Source organism: Nyctereutes procyonoides, unplaced genomic scaffold, assembly GCF_905146905.1.
Source record: "Nyctereutes procyonoides isolate TBG_1078 unplaced genomic scaffold, NYPRO_anot_genome, whole genome shotgun sequence".
Taxonomy (NCBI): Eukaryota; Metazoa; Chordata; class Mammalia; order Carnivora; family Canidae; genus Nyctereutes; species Nyctereutes procyonoides.
The window spans coordinates 23,733,609-23,760,760 of record NW_026575052.1 but is presented as its reverse complement, the minus strand read 5'-3'; the positions used below and the strand labels follow the sequence as shown (position 1 = coordinate 23,760,760).

Below are 27,152 nucleotides of genomic sequence, written 5' to 3'. Positions count from 1 at the left end.
AGAGTAAGATCATGACTCTCCACGCACGGTGAATACTTTCCGAGACATAAGCACACTGTACAACTGGTGACGGACCCACCATAGAGGAGCTAAATGCTACCTGTTCACCTTAAGGGAACCCACTCAAATCAGCCCTGACTAACCAACCCTGCCTCAAAATTTCTCCACTTAGAGGGTTTACAGGTTCTTGGAGGCTAAAATTTGATGTTCCCATTGGCGCCCCTACTCCCACCTGAAAGACTGTAAACAATATAGGAGGAGGACACAGCTATAAAGGTAGTAACTTTCCTTGAAAAGAGAACACGGGCTGGAAATTACTTCTTTACAGAGAGAGGGGCACCCACAACTAAAAAGTGCCAAACGTGCTTAGGTATTGGAGGAAAGAAACCTTTGCTAATATACCCATGCCTTTCTCCACCCTGGGTAGGATCCTGGAAGGGCTCTGAGCCCTATTATTGTGGGACCCATGCCAAAGTACTACATGAACCTATGAGTGGTTGTAAAGCCTCACAGCCCAGGTCTGTGCTGGGGCTGCTCTGGCTTGACTTCCATTTCCACCATTAGCCATGTTGCCTTGGGCAAGTTACTCTGCCTCGCCATGCCTCTGTTTTCTCACCTCCTAAGCCACTTAAAACACTGGCACTTAGTCTTCAATAAACGTTAGCTGCTATTACTACTAAAATAGGCCCCACTGCAGGTTTCAAGGACAGTGGAGGGAGAAGGGTGACACGGTCAGGTGGAACACCTACCCTACCTCCAGCACTTCCCTGGGATCTAACTTACAGAGAGCACCTTGTCCAGCGGGAGGGTTGCTGAGACCCTGAGTATCAAGCCCCGAGCGAAAAGCCAGCTGGAGAAAGGATTCGAATTGGAGTTCAGGCCTCGGTCTGTCAGTTCTATGTGACAGTGCTTAATTAGTGTGGGGCCCGGCACAGGACAAAATCCATCTAGCGTTCATCCCTACACAGGTGTGGTAAGGTGGGGCCCCTACCATGAGGCTGGGGCTTGACATGGGTGGGGGCGACATGCTCTCAAAGGATTAATGTGGCCAGGCTTATTCTTGACTTTTCTGTTTGGATCTGAAGGTGATGGGTAATTTTTCCTGAACACCTAGTATGCTAGTTCTATTATTATCTCCTGCACAAGTTACAAATGAGAAAACTGAGCTTCAGAGGGGTTAAGTAACTTCTCTATGACTGCCTAGAGTTATTACAGACATGGATCCAAGACTCAAACCCAGGCAACCTGCTCAGAATCTATGCTCCCAACCTCCATGCCATGTTAATGAAATTTGCTCTGAAAGAAAACATCCCCCATTCATCACTGAGAATTAAATCCCTCTGGAAAGAAGTATCCCAGATTTTATCCCATGACCCATAATCACACATAAATTTCTCCTCTATTTCTCACTCTCGGAGACAAAATGCTTCCTACCCACTTGCAGCCAACACAATTTCACAATGGAGCAGTCTTCCCCACAACAGCTGGGCATATAGTGAGAGTCACATGAGAGCACTTCAGAAGAGCCAGCCACTTTCTTCCCTCTCTTCTGCACTTTCTTTGCACAGAATCCTAACTTAATACTCTTGCACAGCATTTATTGTACTATATTGCATAATACATTTCCCCTAGTCAAGTGTTACTCATCTCTATAACCTCAAGGCCCATGATAGTGTCTGCTACCAGCTTGGTACTCGATAAATATTTGCTGAGTCAATGCATAACTGACAGATCACTCACAGTAACCATAACCACCGTTTATTAAGTTCTGGAGTGCATTAACACGCGCAATCCCCCACTGCCTTTCTTCAAAGGAGATTTTCAGAGTTCCACTTAGGAACACATGTCTTGTCTGTCCTCCTCCTAGAACATAAGCTCCATGAGAGAAGCTCTTCCATCAGTGTTGTTACCACTCCACTTCCAGGACCTGCAACAGTGCTTGACAGCAAGTACTTGACAAATAGCAAGCACTTGGTAAGTATTTGTGGAAGAAATAAATGGATTAATCAATGCCTTTTCAAAAAGTTTAAGAAAGCACTGCCTGTGAGAAATAGTCAGCAACCAATCACAGTCAGAATCTGCCAGGAGTGAAGCTCATACTGAAGCCTGTGTGTTGATTTTATAAATAAGATGCGCAGAAGTCAATTGGCTTTTGTCTCCCATAAAACTGTTCAAATAATGACAGTAACAATGGTAATAACATTAACAACACTGGCCTCCTAAAGATAAGTTGCTGTATCTTGGAGAAAAGGTAACCCTATCTCTAGACTCATTTAATCCTTGCTCTAAATTTATACAATGTTTCAATTCCTACACATTTATGAGGAGGTTTTATGGAGTTACCAGGTTTTATGGAGTAATCTGGTTCAGATACACAAAGGACATTCTTCTGCTAAGGGCAGCAGAAAGCAGTGACTGCAATTATTAAAGGAGATGGGACAGATGCATTAAAAAGGAAAGGAAGAGATGGCAAATGGCAGGCTAATGCCTTCCCCTCCTTCTCCCTCGAAGCTTCTTCATGTATTCCGCCACCCACCCACCCCAACCCTGCAAACACATTCAGCCAGTTAGGGTTAGAGTTAGCTACTGGACCATACACTTCTAGCTCCAAACTACCTCGGCCAGAAGTAGCAGCCCCTCTCTCTAATGTGAGTGATAGCAGTTGACATGATCAGACAACACCATCATCACATGTTGTCTCAGAAGATAGTAACCTCAGCCTCGTCATCCCATAGCCTGTCCTCGGGGCTATGCCTGTCCTCAGGGCTAGTGGTTCCACTTCTCATGACCACAGTTTCTGAGGGCAGCAAGCAAATTCTGGCCCAAATGTCAACTCACTAAGGTTGACGCTCATCACTGCACTGATACCATTAAAGGCATATCAGGATATTCACAGGTAACCAGCAAAAAGCAACTCCCTGGAGCAGGTAAAATGCGAACTTGAAGCCACATTTAAATATATATATATTATTCAATATATATGTGTATATATATTATATATATTTACTTCAGAGAGACAGGGAAAGTGAGTGCAGGGGGTAGGGGGAGCAGAGGAGAGAGAGACAGAAACTCCCCACTGAGCACAGAGCCTGATGCAGGGCTCGATCCCATGACCCACGAGATCATGACCTGTGGTGACACCAAGAGTCAGACATTTAAATGACTGCACCACCCAGGGGCCCCTGTAGCCCCATTTAGGTTCAGCATTGCCCCTCCTGGCCTGAAAGTCATCCTCTTGTTCAGAGGAATGGCTCTAGGGAGGCCTCTCCCCCTTCCCCCATTTCTATTTCATTTCCAAGAACAGCATGGGACCAGGAATAGCTGCCTTAGAAATGAGACTATGTCTTTTTGTCTTGGTCCCAGCTCAATTCCATAGTGTCCATTTCTGGGCTCTTCCTCAAGGACCCAGATCAGCCTGTGCACACAGTGTCCTTCCTTGGACCTCCTGCTGGAAGCAGTAGTCAGGGTGCAGTCTTGGGACTTAAACACCAAAAAACCCCACATATCAGAAATCTCTCCTTACATCCAACTTCACGGTTTCTACCTCTGGCTAGATGAGATGAATACATACTCAAAAAAGCAAGAGGCCGGCATCTCTAAAAGAGTCATTCCTCTTCAAAATTAAGAAGGAACTCAAAGTACTTACAAATACAGAATGGGTTGACGGGAAAGCTATTCTATTCAGGCAGCCACTGAATAAATCTGAGTGCCAGGCACTATTCTAGATGCAAGGATATGTGGTAAATAGGCAACAGGGTCCCTGCTTATATCGGGCATGGTTCTAATAAAGCTGACAGCTTAATGTTGCAATGAGCCGGGCTGCAGATTTTACAGCTGGGGAACAGGAAAATGCCCTGCCCTCACAAGGTTTATATTCTGGTAGGGGAGACCAAATGTAAATAAAGAATCAAATATGTATATATGTGAGGCTATTCCTTTTTGTAAGCTCCTACCACACTGTAGGTTCCTTTGGATTAGACTCTAATGCTAAGTCATCTTCCAGGTTCTTGCAGAAAGGAATGAAAATCTGCAGGCTAGCCACTGTATTCCTATAAACCTGCCCTATCCTCCCCCACACTAAACTACACATTATTTCAGAATCAACACTGTACCATGCTCATCTTAATATTCCCCACAATTTGTACATAACAAGCACTCAATAAATAATAGTTCATGGCTAAACTGGACTGGATCAACTTGTCTGTTTTGTATATGATTCAGGCCTGCCAGGAGGCAAAAGGAGAAACCACATATCCATGGAGAAAAACTTTCCTGTGCTAGTCTTGGGACCAGAGCTGATCCACCGAAGTTATACACAAACTGTTTTACTTGCTGCACCCAGATCACAGTTCTGAAGCTCATTCACTGTAGGAAAGGTTCTAACAGCTGGATTTTGGAGTCGTAACAAAGATGTCCAAAGTGGATCTGTCCTGGAGGTAAGTGCAGATGGTAAAGGTTACAGTGGAGATGGTTAATAACAAGATGGTTCTCTTGTCCAGGAAAAGGGCTAACTCGGCAGTTCTCTGAGCTGACAAAGCCCAATATGCGGAAGACGTATATAAAGTCATCAAGATCTAGAGAGTTAATTTTGACTGGAAGTAAGTAGTTCTGAAAGTTTTCCTAAGAAATGGCCATAAACGGTTTTGAAACTGTTCTCAGCACCATTTTAAGGCTCCTCATATCCGAATGAAGTTGTCTACGATGGGACTATCGATGATCTTCTGAGCCTAGAAGTGGATGAGCTGTAAATAGAGTGTCTGTTTACTCAGTTACATTCCTATCCAGTGTGCAATGGCTCCGAGAGGCTGTAACGAAAGGGATGGAGGAGAATGGGAGAAGGAATGAGGTGGGGGTTTTCCAAAACAAATATGCAGGGCCACCTGCAAATAAGCCAAGGGCTGGGCCTGCCTACAGAAACTAGGGGATGGGCCCAGCTGTACTCTCACAACAGCTTCATTTGGAGCCCTGGCCCCTCACTAAGCCGAATACTCCTAATGGGCTCGTGAGTTTCTCTCCAAGTAACGGGGGTGCATGCTTACATCAGTTGTGTTCTTAAATCTCCCGGTAAGAATCTAAATGGTTAAGGGAGCCAATGAGAAAATGTTCAAGACATCATTCATCGTCAGGGAAATGCAAATCAAAACCACACTAGGATATCTACCATCCAAACAACAAAGGAGAGTAAGTGTTGGTGAGGTTGTGGAGAAAACTCCAAGCCCTGTGCACTACTGCTGGGAATGTAAGACAGGGTGGCAGATGTGGAAAACAGTCTGGCAAGTCCTCAAGTGACCATATGACTCAGCAATTCCACTCCTGGGTTTACACTCAGAGCAGAACAGCACAAAGAACAACCCACATGTCTGGTAAGTGAAGAATGCATAAGCAAAACGTGGTCTATTCCTACAGTGGAATATTACTTGGCAATGAAAAAGAACAGAGTCCTTATATAGGCTACAACGCAGATCAACTCTGAAGGCACTATGTTAAATGAAAGAAGCAAGATACAAAAAGTCATATAGCGTAGGGTTCTATTTATATAAAATGTTCAGAAAAGGCAAATCCATAGAGATAGAAAGTAGGTTAGTGCTTGCCAGGGACAAGGGGACAAAGGGGCATTGAGAGTGGCTGTTAGCAGCTCTGGGGTTTCTTTCTGGGGTAATGGAAATGCTCCAGAATGGGATAATGGTGATGGTTGCACAATCTTGCGAGTATACTTTTAAAAATCACTTAAATGTACACTTTAGAATGACTAATTTTATGTTACATGAAATTTTATAGTTTGTGAATTTATATCTCAATTGAAAAAAAAAAAAACCTAATGGCCTGGCTTTCGTCTTATGTTGTTGTATTTGCATCTTACTCAGCACAAATTTAAAGGTGTTGTTTCCAAGCTAAAAAGCATTAAAATCAGACGAGTGTCCCTCAACTCCCTGTGTTAGCCTCCACCTAGCTCTCAGCTCACTGTAGTTTCCCACACGCAGAACAAGGTCCAGTCAAAATCCAAAATGAAACATATACTGACTTTGGATTATGTTTATTAGTTTTTTGTTTCCATTTTAAATATAACTGTTGTCTGAGTGACAGTTGTATGTGTAGACAGTGTAGTTCAACATAAGAGGCTTTTCAAAAGCACAGCAATTCTGGTCTGCAATGATGTATACAGTGAAATATTCTCCTGAGTGGGTTGGAGCAACTTGCCTCTCCGTTGTGGTTTCAGGATGGTTCCACCACCTTCCTTTCCACTCCCTTCCACACCCCCCTTTTCTGGGAACTTGCTAGAATCTCATCCCCAGATACATTCTTCAACTGGCTGTCGAACACAATGTCTCCCCCATGGCATCTTATGTGGTGTTTTGTGTGTGGTATATACAGGAAACACACAAAAATGTTCATGAAATAAACTCATTCTTATTTCAGAACACAGAGTCATAGCCGTGCCCACCGTCTCCGAAGGAGAGCACAGAGCTTAGTGAAGCCCAACATCACAGTTCAGATGCCAGGACACTCTTCCCAGGAAGCTGGGAGAGAGCTTTAAGTAGATTACTCCTATCAGTGAACAGGAAGGGAACATACAGCTTATGACCTGCCCACCGCTGGCAACTAGCATTGCTATGATGCTTTTTTGAAAAAGGAATAAAGAAAGGAACAACTCTATCTACTCAATGGACATTACGTGCTTTCATCTTCCTTTTACAGACAAGAAATTACGAAGTTGTGTGTCTGAGAGTAACAGGTACATCTAGGATCCAAAAGTGCACAATATTTGGTGGCCAGGGGCTGAAGTGGATCGTAGCTTTTTTGTAGAGCATTTTCCCGAACACTTGATTTACCTATATTCGCTCAACTGAGTGAGCAATCTGAAAACAAAATATCTGATTCTCCTTCCACCATGTTCAAGGCAAAGGAAGCCCATTCCTCTCCTCCAGCTGACTACGGATAATTATTCCACAATAGACATGCCCTGAAAATTCTCCACAGTCGAGGAAAGACACTAGGGATTTGTGGAAAATAAACCAAGGCGCCGATGTTTTGCTGTATTTTATTTAGAAAAACAACTCGGGCACGGACACGGAGCTGTACCTTTTCTTCAGCGCACTTTTCAAATGATAATTTCTTCCACTGTCACCATTAAATCTTAATCCATTCCAGCTCCTTGCATGGGTCATTGAGTCTATATGTACTGCTGTTATTTTAAAATGTTTCCCCTTGGTAGGGAGAGAGGGGGAGACAAGACGTTGGGAGCCAGATGGGCCTTCTTCACAGTTCATTTATCAGACCTAATACACAGGGCTCCACCCTCTTCTCTCTCACTACTGTGGTTAAACCTCCATATAATTTGGTAATCATTTTCATTATCAGAGAGTGACCCTAAAGCAGCCTCGCCCAGGACACCCAGTCCCTGCAGCTGCTCTTTTTCTGCCTTTTCCTACAGTAGACCCTAAGAACCTCAGGGTTTATTAGCTGCAGACTGACCTTTGGGCTGCGGAGGTCAAGAAGGGGTCAGATCAGAGGGCTCGCCCAGTTCTTTAAAAGCTATAACAAGCTGTCCATCAGGCAGAGTGGACTGTATAAACAAAGCCAAATCTTCAGAAATTCTGTACCACTTCTGTTAACACTTACCCTGCATTCACACAGCTTCTCCTGATGTACTTGGGATCATTCAACTCGGGGGAAGTGAATAGACAGCCCTAATAAGCCTATTTGGAGAGGGTTGTTTATGGGATTACCAAGCTTGGGGAAGGCGACCCACAGCATTCAGATGTGCCTCTGGAATCACCGGGTTGTGTGACACTGTGACAAACTCAGTTACCCCGAGTCATGCAGAAGTGACACTTTGCTCAAAAAGTGAAATTACAGGGAACATATGCTTTCAGTTTAAGAGACTTCAGGGAGTCCAAACAATGCCTCAGCTGTGGGCCTGAGAGGGAGAGAAGTATTTTAAAACCCAGTTACAAGTTTGGCTTTAAAACATTCTCCCTCATATCACTACTGCAGAGGAACTGCAGAGGGGCTGCGGGGGGGGGGGGGTGCTCTTTATGACAATGGACCCCTATTGCAGCCACTGCCGGCAGCAGAGTCTCTGCTGACCCCCATTTCTTGAGGCTGTACTACTCATCATGCATTCTCCAATGTGCAATAGAAGGTAATTAGAGTCATCTGTATTTAACTTTCGGAGGAAAAATTTCTATTATCTAATCTAACTGATCCCCTGACAGCTTTGATGAAAGTAAAATACTGTAACCTATTGCTTGGCCTTTGGCGAGCGCTAATTATTTTCTGTCAAAGCACATTTTTCCTCGTGTAATTCCAAAGTACACAATGAGCCAATCTCTAAAACACAGGCGGCTCGGTTAGCTCGGCAGTGGATGTTTTATAACTTTCACCACCACCCGCCTGATGGCTACTCGGGGTAGTGCCCGGTTCCAGACGGCCAGAGGAAGCTTTGATGAGGAAAAGAGAGGTGGTGTATGGTAACAGTCTGTTTATACAGATCATATGGATGAGTCTTTCAGATAGGTCACTGGGATGGGAAACATCAAATGGGGGTGGAGAAGGGGTGGCGGGGGGGATTATGGTTATTTAATACTCTGAAGACACTTTTCCTTCTGAGCTCTCAAGACATGACCCTCTTGAAATTTGCTTTCAGGTGTTTAGTTTTAAGGGGGTCTGCAGAGTGTCAGCAGCTAAGCTCTTTCTTTTCTCCTCCTCTACCACAAAGGACTTGAGAATTTTTGTTTCAGATGCTAGACTCCATCAGCTTCAACACTGGCTCCAGCTCCTGATTAAATTGTTAGCAGTAAGGGCCAGAAATGCTGAAACCAGACTCCTTTTAAATAGGCCATTTCGGGCATGTTGTCTGATGATTTGGTGTAGTAGGAAATTATTGTTAACAAACCAAATGCACTCAACAGAAGACATCCATCCTCAACATTTGGTCTCTGAGCTGTGCTGTCTTTGGAGGGATGGGATGGGGCAGGGGGGTAGTAAGGAAGGGTGTGGAAGAGAGATTATAGGGAAATTCTTTCTTTCCTTTTCTGTTTCTTATTTAATAAGAATCACCAGGGGAAAAAGATATAAAAGGTTAAATATAGAAACACATCTTAGATGTCCCCATATGGATATTCCAGTATTTAATAAAATATGCATATTTTAATGAATATATATGCTTAAGTTGGAATACAAGAAAAGTTAAATTGGAGATTATTTACTTACTGTAGTTGAAACTGTCCTTTAATCTGGCTACACTACAAAAAAGAAGGGAGAGGGAGAGTATCAAGGGGAATTTTAAAATTATTCTTCTAAATCAAGTATGAATTTAGAGATAATATACACACTTGAAAAGCAGCTTTCCAATACCTAGTTGGGGAGGACAGTTCATACTCTTCAGTGTCTCCTTTCTTGGAAAATGCTCATCTTCAGCCTTGTTCACAAACCAATTTTAATGATAATTATTACTAGTAAAGCCATCAATTATTATAAATTCTGTTGTATGAACTCATTTGGAGAAATATTATGTCTATCAATGTTCTTGACTCCCAGGCACATAGGATTTTTAAGCATCAGATAAGACCCCGCAACAAAATTCAGCATGATCTTCCTGATTCCTCTCTCTCTTGCTGAGAGACAGGTAATTCAACAATTTTTACCCAATTGCTGATCTAAAAGGTAACTCTAACATTCGGGGGAAGTGCTTCCAGTGTTCCAACCATTAATTGTTTTTCAAATAAAAGCAAGATAACAGAATCCATACTAAGCAAGCATCCATTCTGTAAAAACTGATGATCTATAGAAACTTTCTACCAGTAGCAGCTTTCTAATCGCAGGTAAGTCCATGAGCAAAGAAATGAGGTTGAAGCCAACATAATTCCTACTTGGCCAGTTCTAAAACTGGGGTTGATGAATAGACCACTTTCAGGCAATCTGCTCTCACTGAGTGATGTAAAAGCACTATGTGAATTTCCCAGACATCTGCCCTAACTAAATAGCAATGTTAGTCTTTTAGACTGTTGATTAAAAGGGTCCTTCAGCATCAGGTACTACTATTATATTATGCTCAGGATGCAAACATTTATGTGAAGTGTTACACTCAGGGATAAATCATATACACCTACAGATGACATCATGGCTCATTTCAATTAATGTAGGTACCATATGCAGCAGAGCTAACTTTGGCTGAAAGCAACTATAACTCGCTTATTTTTCATGGGTCCTCAAATCAGAGGGACGAGACCCACTCACTGTAAGGAAGGGCTCGGCCGAATTACAGCTCTTGTTTTTTAGGAACAACAAATCCCCATTTTGTAACACAACTAACCTGGCATGCCACTCCCTCCTCAGGTTCTGGCGTGTAGTGAGCAAGGCAAGGATGGCGGTCAAGATTTCATTCCTTTGTTCCACAGGGACCCCTTCTCTTCTAACTTCATGAAGCACAGCATTTGTCTAGGAGAAATGGTCCAAAAAAAAGAAAGAACGTGAAAAATTAATAATAAAAAAAGCCCATAAGCAAATAAGGACAGTAAATCAATGGCTTTTTTATTACAGTTCCCCTGCTAACAAATCAATACAGTAAATGATGGTCAAAATGGCCAGCATATATTTTGTATTTAATCAATGTACAAGGCACATAAGGTAAACTCTAAAGCTCCATTGCCTTAAGTAACACATCGAGATACTGTGTGTTCTCGCTCTAATTTCCTCAGTGCACCAATGGTCTTTTTCCTGGGAACTGTCTCCCATGAGCTATTATTAGAAATGATTTTCACGTACACTTCACTGTGAGTTGTTTGTTTTGCCTTTTGAAAAAGAGCAGTCTCTGACTTTCACTCTCTCTGTTTCCTGCCACCCAGCTGAGGATTTCTGCACTGCCTCTTGTATTCGAATCATTAATTTCTATTTCCAGCCATGCCAGCAATTTGGGGGGGGGGGGTCCACTCATTTTCCTTGCTTGTTGCAAAACAAGAGCTTGCAAAGAAAGGAACAATAAGAGTACAAAAAAATCAAATTCAATCTCAATGAATCCTTCCAGCTTTAAAAATCCACTACATATTTCAAATAATTATGTACAGGGATGCTCATGCACAGCAGATTTCTGATTTGAGGAAGAATCAGTTATTCAACAGTCACTGCTCTGGTCCTTAAAAGAAATTAGGCTCACAGGAGAGTACAAAAACACTCAAGCTTCTACCTGGTATTGCAAAAGGTCAGATGTTGCTTTTAGAAATTGCTGAAGCCCTAGCACAACTGCTCACTCTAACAAGAAGCATTACACCGAAACTTGAATTTGAAAGTTATCATTTCAATTTTGTCTACAACTCACTCCTGTGTGCTAGTTCTACATACATGTATTTTATTTTTTTTATACATGCATTTTAAACACACAAATTCATGTAACATTATAAAAAACAATTCAGAAAACAATATAGAGTATTCTACTGGGACCTGAAATGTAAGTGACCAAATGCCTTTTTGAGTTTTAATGATAAAACTTTTCATCACACATATTTATCTTCATACAACTGAAATAGAAATCTCAAGAATTTAGAGATGTTTTCCATTTAAAGTTGGTGTGGCTTCTTTGGAGATGCTATACCCAAAGCAATTGCTAAAAGGATTTTTTTTAAGATTTTATTTATTTATTCATGAGAAACACACACACACAACACACAGAGAGAGAGAGAGAGAGAGGTAGGGAAGCAGGCTCCATGGAGGGAGCCCAACGTGGGATTCGATCCCGGGTCTTCAGGATCCCACTAAAAGGAATGAATCTGTTACTTTCTTTGTACTAGTCCTTATCGAACTGATGCCAATGCCTTCACTTGCTTAAAGAGCATACTTACAATTGTTTTCATGTAACTTGGAAGTACTCCTTCCTTACTCCTCTATGGCATTTTATAGTGTATACAGAAATGTCTTCCAGGACAGCCTTGAGAGGAGGTATAGTGAACATTTGTTGTCTGGTAGCCTTCTATCCAGACCCGGTTCCCCTTTCCTGTAACAACATCAAACCTTCTTTTAGGGACGTCTTTTATTGTATGCAGTCTTAGAGAGACTGCCAACTAAAGTATCCCACTCTCTCCCATGAAGGGTGTGGGCTAGGCCAACCTGATTTGCTCTTCTAGGACTTCAGATACTTAAGAAGAATGACAAAGAAAGGGAAAAAATTTGGAGGCCATTTATCATTTTCCTTAGTTCCTACCACCCGTGGCCCTCAAAGTATTCTTGGTTTCCTGAACTTTCTAAGTAGAGATCATTCTTCTTCTTTTGATACCACGGAGTTATCCAATATCCTTTCAATCAAGTTCCATTTTGTTCAAATTCACCAGAATCTGTTTCTGTTGCTTACAATCAAAAACTAACTGATACAGAAAGATAAGATAGGAAATAGTACTCCACTGTTAAAGGATCCAAGATAATGTGACTAGCTGTAGCCAAGAAAAGGACCCTGATCTCAGCTTCCTGAGTCCAGAGTTACAACTTCTACACCAGGCAATTCACCCAGTTGGACACTCAGTGAGCTTCGAGGGTGGTGACATTTTTAGCTCTCTGACCTAGGGAAGAAAACTCATTTTCTCTAGGTGCGTCTCCTGCATGAAGACTGGGTTCCACGTGGGTAAAGCAGGAATTCCTAATGCAAATACCCACCAAAGCCAGAAAGGTAACATGAATAACTTAAGCAAGATTACCTGATGAGAGTATGTGTTCTGTGCAAAAAGGCAGTCACTATTCAACAACAGCCAACTCTGTCATTCAGAAAAGCTAAGTAGTGCCAGATTCATGAGTTTTCAAAATAAACAAGATATCCATTTTGATTTTTTTTATGTGAAAGTTTTTTATTTTAAATGTTGAAAACTATTTTTTTTTTTTAGCTTTTTAAATACCAGGTGGCCAAACAAGAAACACCAGTGACTGAACAGAACTCAGGTAGCTGTTAACTTGTGACCTCTAATGTAAAAGATGTCGAATTTCAGAGAGGTGCTGGTATCAATGGGTATTCTGACAATAACATCACTCCTTGTCTGTAATACCCTCTCCTAAGTACTTAAGGTTGGAAGGAACCTCAAAAAGTCATATTGTTCATCACTATGTCTGTAGGTACATATTATTTTGCCAAAATAATAAGCAAAATGTTTCAAAAAGACAAAGTACACATCTAGATGGCTCCAGGAACATAAATAAAATAAATTTCCATATGACGGTATTAAAATAACTTTTTTAAAAAAGTCATTTATCGGGATCCCCAGGTGGCGCAGCGGTTTGGCGCCTGCCTTTGGCCCAGGGCAATCCTGGAGACCCGGGATCGGATCCCACGTCGGGCTCCTGGTGCGTGGAGCCTGCTTCTCCCTCTGCCTGTGTCTCTGCCTCTCTCCCTCTCTCTCTCTCTCTGTGTGACTATCATAAATAAAAAGAAAATTTAAAAAAAAAAAAAGTCATTTATCTCTTCTTTACCTGTTTGCATCATTTAAATTTTATCCAGAGGCCCTTGTTTTCCCTGGTCAGCCTCTGAGAGGAGAAGGAGTAAGGATCAAAGAAAGTAAGTTATGCAAGACTGGGGACCCTGACTGCTTACTTCACTACTGTACCCCAGTGTTCCTAATGATTTTTATTTTTTTTTAAGATTTTATTTATTTACTCATGAGAGACACACAGAGAGAGGCAGAGGCACAGGCAGAGGGAGAAGCAGGCTCCCTGGGGGAGCCCAACGCTAAACTCAATCCCAGAACCACGAGATCGTGCCCTGACATCCCCCTAATAATTTTAATAAATATTTGTCAAATCAGTAAATAAAGAAGAAACTTGAAAAATAAGTGTATCAAAAACAAAGAGTAAGAGAAGATGGACTTTTAAGACTCTACTTTTAAATTCATTAAAAAAACTGAGATAGTTACATACTTTACAGAGGAACTCTCCACTTGACAAAAAGATCCACTTCAAGGTCTATCTAAATAAATAGCCCCCCTTTTTAAAAGTCTCCCGAATTTCAGTCTAGACTAGCATAGTCTCAAAAATTCTTGCCATGTTTGTGAATGAGGTATACAAATATTTAATATTTTTATTTCAAATGACTCACATTGTAAAGTTTCTTCAAAAGAAAACTGGAAAACCTGTGGTACCCGTCATAAATGAAAAGATAACTGCAAAAATAATATAGTAAAAACAAAGCAGTATGTTTATTTCATTCTAGATAGATGTTGCTTGCTGAAGGCTCTGGGACAGAAGCCTACTCTGTCGTTGTAAATGAGGCCATTAACAAGTGTTGGTGAATGTTAGGACCTGAAGACCTTGACAGAGATGTGCACTGAAAAGGAACTGAAAAGGGAGTCCAAGGTCTCACAGCCTGGTCCCCACTACCTGCGGAGTCCTGGAGCGCCACCTAGTGTTCCTCTAGTTGACACCCATGATCCATGTCCCAAGCTCTGGAAACACCACCTTACTACAGTGGTTTTCCAACACTTTACAGATAAACCTCTCTTTTTCCCCAAATGTATTCTACATGGAACTCAATACATAAAACAAAACAAAACTGGAGCAGTTCTCTTTGAAGAAGCTGCTATGGAAGACGTAACGGCTCCTTTTGTCATGGGGCATCTCTTCCAAACCCCAAGGAACTATGAACACAACTTGCCAACCTCAACCTCAGAGCATTAAAATAGCAATTCAATTTTTTTATAGTTTATACATTGCTGGTGGGAATGCAAAACACTGCCATGTTTGGCAGTTCTGTACAAAGTTACACATACACACTTAATGTATGACCCACCGATCCCATTTCTGGGGATTTAGCTCAAGACACAGAAGCTTAAATGCACACAAAAACCGTTACAAAAATGTTCAGAGCAACTTTATTCATAACTGCCCTAAATTGGAAATAATCTAAATGCCCTACAACAGGTAAATGGATAAACACACTGTGGTACATCTGTACAAAGGAATACTACTCAGCAGTAAAAAAAGAAAAGAGACAATTGACAGATGCAGCCACTTGTCTGAATCTCAAAGTCCTTATACTGAGTGAAAGAGGGTGGTCTCCAAAGATTAAACACTGCATGATTCCATCTACTTAACATTCTGGAAAACGCAAATTACAGGGACAGAGAACAAATTAATGGTTGCCAGGGATCAGGACAGTGATGATTTATTACAAAGAGGTAGCATAAGGGAATTTTGGAATGATGGAATTATTCTGTACTATGGTGGTGGTGGTGGTGGTGTGAGTTTCTATATATGTTAAAACTAGAACTGTATATCCCCAAAAGTCGATTTTATCACATGAAAACCTTCTAAAACCTAATTGTTAAAATTCATTTCATCACATTTTTAGGACAACCAAGAATGCAGAGAACAAGTGTACATATTAAATACATCTGAATAAAAGTAGTCAGTAAAAATAGAACTAGATCTAGATGACAAAACAAATTCTGTTACCAAAAAAATGTTTTCAAGATATTGGAAAAGGATGGGTGAATTTAGATTGAGCATTCAGACCCTAAAATATAGTATTTCATAAAATTCAGAGTAAAGTCATTGCACAAAAGCTAATTTCAGAGTGTCAAAGAACATTCTTTTGACAAGAATTAACAGTGATATTTTTTTTCCTCATACTAGTGTTGGCTCCTCAAGGGTTGACTTTATGCTGGAAATGTTAATAGCCCATTTTCCCATCAGTAGTAACACAGGACTGTCTTCAAATAAGTACCAATTTTTAAACAGTCTCCTGTAACCAAAAACAAATTCTCCCTCTCAAAATTGAGGGCAAGTAAATCAGGGGTTTAGAAATCATGCTCTGGGGGGTGAAATTTCATTAGTAACTCTTCTTCAGCAGAAATTGATGAAAATGCTGGCCTCTCAGGAAAAGACTATGACTATTCTTAGGGCTGCTAGCTGTTCAAATCCCGGCTGTCACCTCCTAGTTATGGGCTTTCAGTCCAATTGTAAAACAGAGATGACACTGGAACCTCTCCACGGGGTCTTGTGAGGAGGAGGTACCCAGGACATATGCCACTATGATTATTATTGTTTAGGACTCACGTAACAGTCTCATGCTAGGTCATATTGTTTTAACAAAAGCATTTCTTCAAGTGTCTATGACTTCACATGAAACATGTGAAAAGGAAATCAGGTGACCACTGATCAATCACGACCTATCAGGAGCCAGAACAATATTCTTTTCCATCTCCCAGGTGGTAGAAAACCTTTACCCTCTGATGGTGGGTTTTATTTTTAATGCCACTCCTGGTTTTAATTGACACCATTCTCTCTTAGGCTACCACCTAATACGTGTCCTGATCTTCTTCATCTCCTCTGTGGGTTCCCCAGGGCAAGACTCCTGGTTCTCATCTGATATCTTCTGTTTGCTCTCTCCATGGGTGATCTCCTCTCCAGTGGCTTCAAGGTTCCACTGAGACTGGTGTCTTTTTTTTTTTTTTAATTTTTATTCATTTATGATAGTCACACAGAGAGAGAGAGAGAGAGAGAGAGGCGCAGAGACACAGGCAGAGGGAGAAGCAGGCTCCATGCACCGGGAGCCTGACGTGGGATTCGATCCCGGGTCTCCAGGATCATGCCCTGGGCCAAAGGCAGGCGCCAAACCGCTGCACCACCCAGCGATCCCCCTGAGACTGGTGTCTTCAAGTGGACCTTGCTGCCAAGCTCTGGCCCCATATAGCCCATGACTGCCTACCTCACCTTAAATATACCCTTCAAACATAGAGTCTCAACCTCCACTCATCCACATCTCAACTATCATTGCTCTCGCATCATATCCTTCTTCATTGGCCTGCTCCTTCTCCTCTATTTCCTTAGCAGGGCGAATGACACCACTATCAACCCAATCACCTAATCCAGATGGCTAGGGCTCATCCTACTGGCCTCCCTGTCCTTTCCCTGCACTTCTGGTACCTAAACTTTAAATCCTGTCATCCCTCTCTGTTCAATACGACTCAGACTTATCTTTTCCCTGCTGCCACAGGCTGAGTTCAGGCCTCTCTCTCGCCTGGCCCATGCAGTAGCATCTGAATGAGCCTCTCTGCCTCCATCTCACCCCCTCACGAATGTTCTTCCTACAAGAGGGCTATCTCAGGGTCAAAGGAAACAAGGAGCTTCAGCTTCTAAAACTTCACCTAAACCAGAATAGTTCTGTTCATAAGCTTCACTTACTGTCATTTGAGGGACAAAGTTGTTTTTTTGTTTTGTTTTGTTTTTTGTTTTTTTTTTAGAAGCCTGAATTCTTAACCTGACCAAATAAAAACACAAAAAATCACACCAAAACAACATCTCTTCTTAATACAGGCCCTGACTGCTTCCCAAATTTTATCTCCTGCCATGTTCCATTCTATTTAGAACCAATTTCAGTTTCCTAAAAACACATGGCTGTTCTACACAATACATTTACTTGTTATATAACTGGCTAGTAACTACTAATTCTTCAAGAAACATCTCAAATAACACCTCCTCTATGAAGTTCTCCACTAACCAAATCCTTCCGCCAGATTACATAGAGTTGATCATCCTTCCTTACTGTCGCTCTTGAACATCTCACAAACCTTGCCATGCTCCATTGCTCTTATTTACTCACTGGATGCTTCCTCCTCCAGAGTGGGAGCTCTATTAGAGCAGATAGGGCCCATGCCCATTTGTTCCCAATACCCTCCAAGGTGCCTGCTTTGGCACCATGTCATGAAAACAGACTCCTGAGGGATAGGGTGTTGAATAAATGAAAGCAAATTACATGCTGGAGCATGTCTGGGAAAGAAGATGAACAATCAAGCCACAGAATACTATTTGAGATCAAAAACAGTATGTGAAACAAGCTCTGGTTTGATGCAAACTGTATCTGATGAGAATTCTAAGAAAAACGTTGTGAAAACTATTTTTAAACAAGAGCATCAAGAAAAGTAAGGCTATGCAATCCCTAGGAGACTATGTAGAAGAGTAATACATATTTGGAAGGATGTATCTAAAAGTACGTCTAAAAGTTTTACTACACTGGGATCACATGTAATCTTTGCACACCTTCCAAATAAGCCAAAAAATCTCACTTTCTCCACTTCAAACACAAACAAAAAAACTACTTTGGACTCTTCTGACGACTTACAGCATCCTAAGGATCTCTAAGAATTCCCCCAGTGTTTTCAGCTACTCCTGGCTCAAAACTATGTACAAAACCAAGTAAAAAATACATAATGAGAGAGGAAGGAGGGAGGGAGTGAAGGAGAAAGAGATTGAGAATGAAAAAAGGAAAACCAAAACTCTAAGATTCTAAGCAGCCTCAGATTTGGGGTGCATGGGTGGCACAGTCGGTTGAGTGGCCAACTCTTGGTTTGGGCTCGGGTTGTGATCTCAGGGTCATGGATCCAGTCCCACCCACGTCAGGCTCCATGCTCAGTGGGGCAGTCTGCTTGAGATTCTCTCTCTCCTTTTGCCCCTCCCACTTGTGCTCTCTAAAGTAAATAAATAAAAATTTTTAAAAGAAGTCTCAAATTTTAGGAAAAAGTCTCCCAATTCTGAATTTATTCAATTAAAACTGAGCAATTCACCCAATTCTTGGTGGATGTATTTGTCCATACCTTCCAGTATGTTCTAATTCTGGGGTATCAGAAAGAAAGCACATATGGACATACATGCAATAAACAGAATTTGTAGCATACGAGGTTTTCGGACAGGAATCACGCTGAGCTTTAAAAGGAGAATTACATACATTTACTTCTTACTAATAATTCAACAGAAGTCTTTAATTCTTTGGGCTCCTTTCTGATATGGGGTAACAGCTTCTGATAGGCCTTTAATTCTGAAACTCAAATTTAATCCACCCACCTTACAAATCAAAGAACTCTGTCTAAAGAAATGCACAGCAATAGGAGGCATTTCACAAACGTGGCTGATAATCCCTCTGTTTAATTCATTAAAAAAAAATTCTGCTGTTTTTCCAATTTCAAAAGTCATATAAATACCAGGATGCCAGAACTACATGCCTTTCCCATCTTCCCATCTCCTCTTCCTCATCAGCGCCAAAAAAGCAGGGCCATCATTATGGGGGAAATGCCCCACCGAACACTTTTTATACACAGAGCAGCCTCATGTTAGGGCTGTATTTCCCCTCTGCACACACAAATTACAAAGATATGCTCGGACTGATAAAGAGGGCTAAAGGTTCAACTTGTGAAGAAACTTGGTTTAAGATGTTATCAGCTGGGAAAGCTATTTCCTCACATCAACACTGCCACGGGCTGTCAAAAACCCAACCAGGGCTCCCCTCTTCAAAAGTCCAGGAACACTTTTTTTTTTCTCTTTTTCTTTCCTTTTTTTTTTCTTTCCATTTTTTTTTTTTTTTTTTTTTTTAAAGAAGAAAGGCACAGAACCCACTGAGATAGCCTTAGCCCCATCAAAGAAAGGTCGATCTCAGGTCTTCCTTCATTTACTGATTGTCAGTTTAAGATGGCTCTTTTGTGAGGCCTCTGGAGCTCGGTGCTGAGTGATGCCTTCACATTTGCTAAACTGGACTGGGCATCATGAAGATCTCTAGCATGCTGGGATCCACAGCCCAGCAGAACAAATAAACACATCTCTCAGCCTTTTTGCCTACTTTATCTCCCTCTCTGGGAGCAAGAGGGTTTTGGGGGTGCTAATGTTTACACAATGTTCAAACTTTCTTTCCCCTGTTTCCTGAATTTGAGAAGACACATCCTGGATGACCTCGGCTGGGAGATAACACCAAGGCACTGCTGGCTGCCACATCTACTGGACTATTTCAGGCTGCTGTCTCCATCCTTCCCTTCCCCGTCTCTGCCTTTCATGGCAGGCTCAGAAAGGACAGCAGATGAGCTAGACTGTCTTGAACAGAAGGCACAAAGGCAGTAGTCTCCAAGACGCTGCCCACAAAGCAGCCTTTCATTTCCACCTGCAGATCCACTTGGTTCAGTTCATCTCAAAGACCCACTTGATTTGAATGAACATTTCAGCAGACTTTTTACCAAATGAGCCTCAAAAATGTACTATTAAGTCATACTTTTAGCCTTTTCCCATCATGAGCTATTGAACTAAGGGAGCTCCTGGAAAGTAATCAGGATGCCTAGAGGGGAAGGAATGCTGGGAAAATGCTTCTTTGGTCAGTTTCCTCATCTCTGAAGGGGTGTCTGTAATAGCACCAACTATCCTTGTGATGATTACGTGAGATAATCCACTCTGAAAGCACTCTGCACAATGCTTGGCACGTACAAAATGCTCAACGAATGCTGGAGACCTATCACCAGCAGCATTACGTGAAAAAAAAAAAAAAAAAAAAAGATTGGGAAAAAAGATCCCAGACGGTATGGATAGCAATTGTTAAAAAAAATAAAATCCTAAAATACCACAGCCACGAATGTGAATAATTAGAGGGTTTTTCCCCCCAAAACACTTTAATAGGACCTCCCATTTTTCTCCTCCTACGAACACAGAAATCGTCATAGCTCATATGTTTATCAAGAAGCTCCGGAACCCCAGCAGTCAGCCTGGGTCTGCATGAACTCTCAGGATAGTCATGGTGACGACTGCTGTACACCGAGGCTGTTGGAGGGAAGGGTGACCCGACACATCACTTAATGTGGGGTGTTGGGACAGTGAAGCTGGACCTCAGAGCTGGCAACATTCATGTTTCAGATGATGGTGAAAAACTGTCCATATATTTGTCGAGGAAGAAAAAAAAAGAGAGAAAGAATGGGAGGGAGGGAAGGAGGATGGAAGGCAGGGAAGGAGGGAGAGGGAGGCCTGGTGGGGGGTAAAGAGGAAGGGAAGGGGGAGGGGGAGGTAGCAAGGGGGCAGGGGAGGAGGGAAGGGGGAGAGGGAGAAAAGGAAGGAAGGAAAAAAGAAGGAAAGAAAGAGGGAAAGAGAGAGAAAGGTGAAGAGGAAAAAAAGTGTTGTTTATAGAAGCCAGCTGCTTGGGCCTTGGCGCCAGCAGCCCCTCATCCTGCTATTTTACGCTTGCAACCCCACTGCCCCCACTGGCACAGGTACAACTAAATGTTGACTTCAATGCTTCAGAGAGCACTCGACTGATTTTGTACATGATTAATTGCCAAAGACATGGCTGGCCATATGGAACAGAGAAAGCATCAAGTAATTCATACTTCTGTATGTGATCGCTTGGCCCCTGTTGTTTTAATGTACAGGAAAGAGCTAGTATAGCACAGCCCTGGTGTCTTGCCCCTGACAGCCCATTAAGAAATCTCAAAGCACCTAGTCGAAGTTATGCTGTTGGCTTTTCAATAGCAGCCTAATAAAACAGAAGCAAAGCTTTCCAACTAGTCTTAAATCTTTCACATACAGTACATTAACTACTGTGGCTAAAACAACGGGCTTCTTATGATAGGAAATGGGATTTGATTTCTAGTCTCTGCATACTTACTGAAAGCCTTTTTTTGACCTTTATGGAGTTTCCAAAATCATTGTTCTTTTCCCTTCATTCTCCAAGTAGCCTCATAAGTTCCTTTGCTTTTGTAGAGTCTACCCTTAGTCACTACGACACGCGGTCTATATAATGAAGCAGATCCACACAGAGGTAGAGGAAACAGCATAATTATTCTTACCAAGAGAGCCCAAGAATCATTCTGGCTTTGGAAGCACTAGCTTTTTTTTAAAAACAAAACAAAACAAAACAACAAAAGTTATACACTGGGCGGGTGGGTAGGGGGCGGGGGGGGCTCACAAATATACTCTTATCACCCTTCCCATCCCCTCCCTTTCCCATCATTCTGTGAAATGAATCCATTCAATGTGGGGAAAAAATATCAATTTATTTTCCAGATGCTCTACTGTTGGCTCTGGGTGACACTCCACGCCAGGCCAAAGAGGGACGTGCCAACCCCAAGTAAAGTTCTGTCCCAGCTTACAGTCTATTAGCTTTATCCATTACTAAAATCTTTGCAGACTGTTATTTTCAGATTGAAGGGCACACATATACATTTCCATGATGTTTTCCTTTCCAGGATTTTCAAATGACAGCACTAAAAACTGGAATACCATCAGTAGTTTCCTTTGTCAGGTCTGCAGTATATTGGCAAGGGATGACTTTGTTGGCACTTTGCACTACAAAATATTTATACAATGTTTTATGTCTGAGGATGTTTAGGTGGTGAAATTATCCTCCCACCAGAAGACACCATATCTGGGAAATTCCACTTGACTGCCTATTCATTAGCAGGATTGTAATTGCCGCTACTGCTGAAGTGAACTAACAGCCCATTTATAGAACTCTAAGCCAATGAAAATTTCTCTGCCTCCCTGCCACCTCTCCTTCCTTGGAACATGCTGGTACTTTCCAGGATGAGCAACTCAACCAGTAAACAATATCATGAAACAGAGGGCATAAGCAAGAGGCTGGAAAGAAAAAAAAGAAACAAAGGCACTGAAATTTGACTCAGTAATGTAGCAGTGAAGACACACTGCAAGATTTCTACAAAGACAAGATTTCTCACCTACCATGATGGGATAGATATTTCCTGTTTTATTTATGGGATGCTCCAGGGGTGTGATGATAAAGTAATTCCTATTTTACAGATGGGAACACTGAGTTTGGGGAGCTGAGATCCCAAGAGTTATACAGGTCAGTGGCAGCAGAGACACTATGCTAATTCTTTACATTTCTAGCTGACTGCTCACTGCAATGGAAGCTCTAACAGACTATATGTGAAAGTATTACATGTAACATATACAGAGAGAGAGAGTAAAAAGAAATACACATGAAAGTATCTCTCCAAAATCTCATCCATGGAAACAAACCCTACCTTAGCTGTCTCCTTTCCATAAAGAAAGTAAAAGGTTTAAAGTACAGACATGGCACACAGTCACACTCCCTGGATCCAGAATTAAGTGTGGGCATCTGCATACACCTCACATAATGAACACGAGAATGAGAGCCAGCTTCTTCCCAATTACTTTCCAATTCAGCAGGGCCTTGCCTTATCTGCATCTTTTCATAAAAAACTAGTCATTCTGCAAATAAAAAAGCAACAGTTCTCCCAACCCCACCACAACAGACATATGGCCCCGATTCGCAGCCACAGCTTCCAAGAATCTCCCTGCGCTAATCCACTCGCTGGCCTGTTAATTGTGGGTGAAGAATGGCTAACTATACCACGTACTACGTACTCATCCACTGATGATGTTTGGCCTAAAAGTGGCTCAGCGGCTTCCTGTCCTCGGGCGAGTGAAAAGTTACCCAAGATCTCCATCAGATCAGCTCTCCCCTTCCCCCAAACATCAGTAGCACAAAGGCTGAAGTGGTCTGTCATGCACACTGGATTATATGAAGTGTAAAACATTGGGGGAGAGGGGAAGGGGAGGGGAGGCCTTTGAAAGGGAATGGGGAAAAAGAAATCACACTTGCAAGAGGATCCAGCTGACAGCCCAGTCCCTAACAAGTGAGACAAGTGAATATGTTTGGAAACATTGTGAATGCAGGAAGAGTGCAGGTCTTTTGTCTGCAGCCCTACAGTGTGTCTTTAACCCAACTGCTGCCTGCATCACTGAACATATGTTTTCTACACAAGAACTGAAGCAGAAAAGGCTCTTTGTTATAATTCACTCCTTTGTATATATCTGCCCTCCCCACTCCTGTCCACCCCCTCTTTCAGTAACATCCAAACCAAAGCCCTGGTGGACACTTTAACTGCCTGTGAGGGTGAGGCCAGAATGCCCAGCCGGGACCTTGTCCTGCCACCAGGCCTAGAGAACTGCTCTCCTCACAGTTGCAGAAACAGCAAGAGATATATTTATTTAGTGCCTATTATGTGCGAGATGTCACAATGAACATTTTATCAATATCATCTCATTGAATCCCATGGTCACCATATACGAGGCATCTTTGTCTTAAAGATGAGGAGATTAAAGTACTGAGAGAGTAACCCCCAAAGCCACAAGGGAAGAAGAGTTCAGTTTTAGATGTGTGGTACTGGCAATGCTTGGGGCACTTATCAAACAGGGGTACAAAGTTGGGAGAGAAGTGCAGATGTCGGATTTGAGACTATGGAAGATTTACACACACACACACACACACACACACACACACACACACACACCCCATTCTGTTCTTTAAACTAAACATCACTGCATCTGAGCTGGGAGAGCTGGGAACTAGGCGGTAGAGAACTCAGAGTCAAGCAAAGCTGATGGGGCAGGCTTCCTAACTCCTGGCTGTGATGAAGAGAAGACTATAGGTCTCTCTTGTCCTTGTGGGTTTTACCACAAGGAGGACAAACACAGGCTCCAGAGTTCTAATACCTTAGTGGCTCAGAGTTGGCCATGAGCAAGTTACTTACCCTCTCTGTACTTCAGTATTCTCATCTGTAAAATGGGGTATTTCTAGCATTTACTTTAGAGGGTACATGGGATTCAGCTTTTACGAACAAGGTCCTTAGAATAGTACCTGACATGTGGTAAGGTCCCAGTAAGTGTTAGCTACATTATTTTTTTAAAAAAGATTTTACCTATTTATTCATGAGAGACACACACAGAGAGGCAGAGACACAGGCAGAGGGAGAAGCAGGCTTCATGCAGGAAGCCCAATGTCGGACTTGATCCCGGGACTCAGGATTATGCCCTGAGGCAAAGGCAGACGCTCAACCACTGAGCCCCCAGGCGTCGTCCTAGTGTTAGCTACTTTAGAGTCTCACTTACAGCCACAGTAAAAAGGCACTAAAACTGATCGTTGTCTTTCTACTAACCTAAGTCTTTATTTCTTCCTTTCCCCCCTCCATGTTAACCATGCATCTAAACCTGGTAAGTATCTTTTAACATGGATCCCTTTGGCTGTTGCTGGTGGGTGATGGGTGATGGCAACTAACATGCTAGGCACTGCTCACACTCATTGTATCACTGAATCCTATAATGAAGTCTATGAGAAAAAGGTATTATCATTTCCATTTTGCAGATGAAAAAGCTGAGATGCAGAAAGATTAAACAACTTGCCAAATTTTACACCGTTAGTAAGCAACAGAACCAAATATAACCCTGGCATCCAACTCCGATGACTGAAGCAAACCTATGTGTAAACGGATTTATATCGTATAAAGTCCTTTCAGGAATGGTATCTCATTTAAGCCTCATAAAAACTATGTGAGTTAGGTAGAGCAAATATTATTAACCACATTATTGCACATGAGGAATCTGAGGCTCAGCTAAACTAAATATCTCATTCAATATCAAAATTAGTGTAGGAGTTGAGCTACAACTAGCAATCCAGTGTTCTAACTCCCAGGGCCCGTGCATCTAAACTCAATTTACAGGACGGGATTATTAAAGGCAAATTCCATGGATTAAGTCAATTAACTAGTCTCTGAAACCTGTGGACATCCCTAGTATCACAGTACTGGGCAACTAGGTGCTTTCAATCAAAGTAGGGAAATAAAATATACACACAGGGTGGGGTGTGACCAAGGAGGTTACAGAAAACAACTGCTGAATTCAACATAGCTCTTAGAATTAATTTTGATTTACAGAAGTCATTTATGAAGCAGTCACTCTACTCAACTGCCCTGTTCACTGCCTATCATAACCTTAACATTTCCATTTAACACTGATCTGGCTAAGTACTCTCATCCCTTTCATTTTAAAGAAATGAAAACTAAAATGAGGACCTGTAAGACCAGAGAGAGAACCAATAAATTCCACCACAAACTTCTCCCCACTCAAAAAAATATCTTATTTTTCTTAAGATTCCTGAGGTCAGAAGTATGCCTTGCTACAATGAAGCATAGTCATATTGACAATGTGACTATTAAAACTCTCAATGAAGTAGCAATCTGGTAGGGAAAGATAATTCAGGGGAAAAAAAAATCACATGAGCAGAGTTGCTATACTTGTCCTCTGATAACATCTACCTAAGACAAATGCAGTCTCTGCCTAGGACGCTCCCTGTAAACACAACTGTCTACAAAGTCTTCAATGCCAGCATGCCTTGCTACCTGCCACGTATCTACTCAGAGGAGATGAATAAACAGACACACACACACAGACACAAACACAATTTGGGGATATAGTTCTCAAATAAGAATTCAGAACCTACCTAAGTGCCTATTAAATCAGCAATCTAAGAACATATTACCAGTACATTAATAATTACAAAAAGAAAAGCACTTTACAGTGGTTATAAAAATATAATCAGAAAGGTATTAATAACATTAACAATGTAAAAAACCTATCACTTACTGAACATGTGACAAGCCCTGCTGTTCACTTTCCATGTATTCCTCACTAAATCTTCATGATAGTTCACTGAAATAGGTTTTATTATTATCTCAACGTGTAGATCAGAAGATCAAGGCACAGAGATATTACGTAACTTGTTTGAAATCACACAACTGGTAAGTGGTGGCGCCAGGATTCAAACCGAGGTAGTCTGAGTTCACTTAGCCGCTAAACTACATAATGACTAATCACACAGAGAGCACTTTTTGTGAGCCGGGGACACAGCAGCTCACTGAATCCTTCCAACAACATGACAAGGTTGGTTGCTATCATCAGCAAACTTATGTTGCAAGTGTTTAATAACTAGCCCAGGTTCTCACTGCCCATGGGTAACAGAGTAAGCACAGTCAGGAGAATTGGAGTCAATGACGCTAAGTTCTTAACAATGATTTCAGTAACAGACCAGGGTTCAGAGATGGGCTCTACCTGTGGAAGAAACAGTGGCTCACTCCCTCATTCTCTGGGGTCTGTCCCCCACCCTGACACATGGGCCTGAGGTCACAGGGAACAGCATCACTTTTGGAACACATCATATCTTTCTACCTACATCCATTCCAGATACCTCAGATCTTTCCTAGCTATACTGTCCCAAGTCAAGGGGGAAAATGATAGTCTCATTTAGGATTTGTTTTCAGCCTTTCTCACATTTATGAATATTACATATGAAAGGAATCTGAGTGGCAGAGGGAAACACTAACTCCTGAATGCTAGTATTATCCAGGTTACAAAAGTCCTCTAGGCTGGCAGATGCTGTTCTCTTGATATGATTCGTGCCACTGACAAGCAGTTGGCATTAGACACATAAGTGTGGCTTAAGCAGCAGAACTGTAGCTTCCTCCTTAGTTGGGAATACATCCAACGTTCACATGAGCAATTAAAGAACATGATCGAAGGAGCATAAACATCTACACATTTATCAGAATCTGGGTCTGGAG

General features: G+C 41.9%; 1 protein-coding gene across 2 annotated transcripts in view; it reads right to left on the bottom strand.

The window, feature by feature from the left end:
• The window catches only part of FTO (FTO alpha-ketoglutarate dependent dioxygenase), a 379,547-nt gene that overhangs the window by 148,226 nt on the left and 204,169 nt on the right, over positions 1-27,152 (bottom strand). The window contains exons 8-9 of one of the 2 annotated variants that reach the window (XM_055332216.1): positions 10,316-10,440; positions 9,214-9,245 (exon numbers count right to left, since the gene is read on the bottom strand). In XM_055332216.1, coding sequence (XP_055188191.1) covers positions 9,214-9,245; positions 10,316-10,440 — 157 coding nt within the window. The remainder of the gene's footprint in view (positions 1-9,213; positions 9,246-10,315; positions 10,441-27,152) is intronic. The other variant, XM_055332217.1, reaches the window with a different exon arrangement.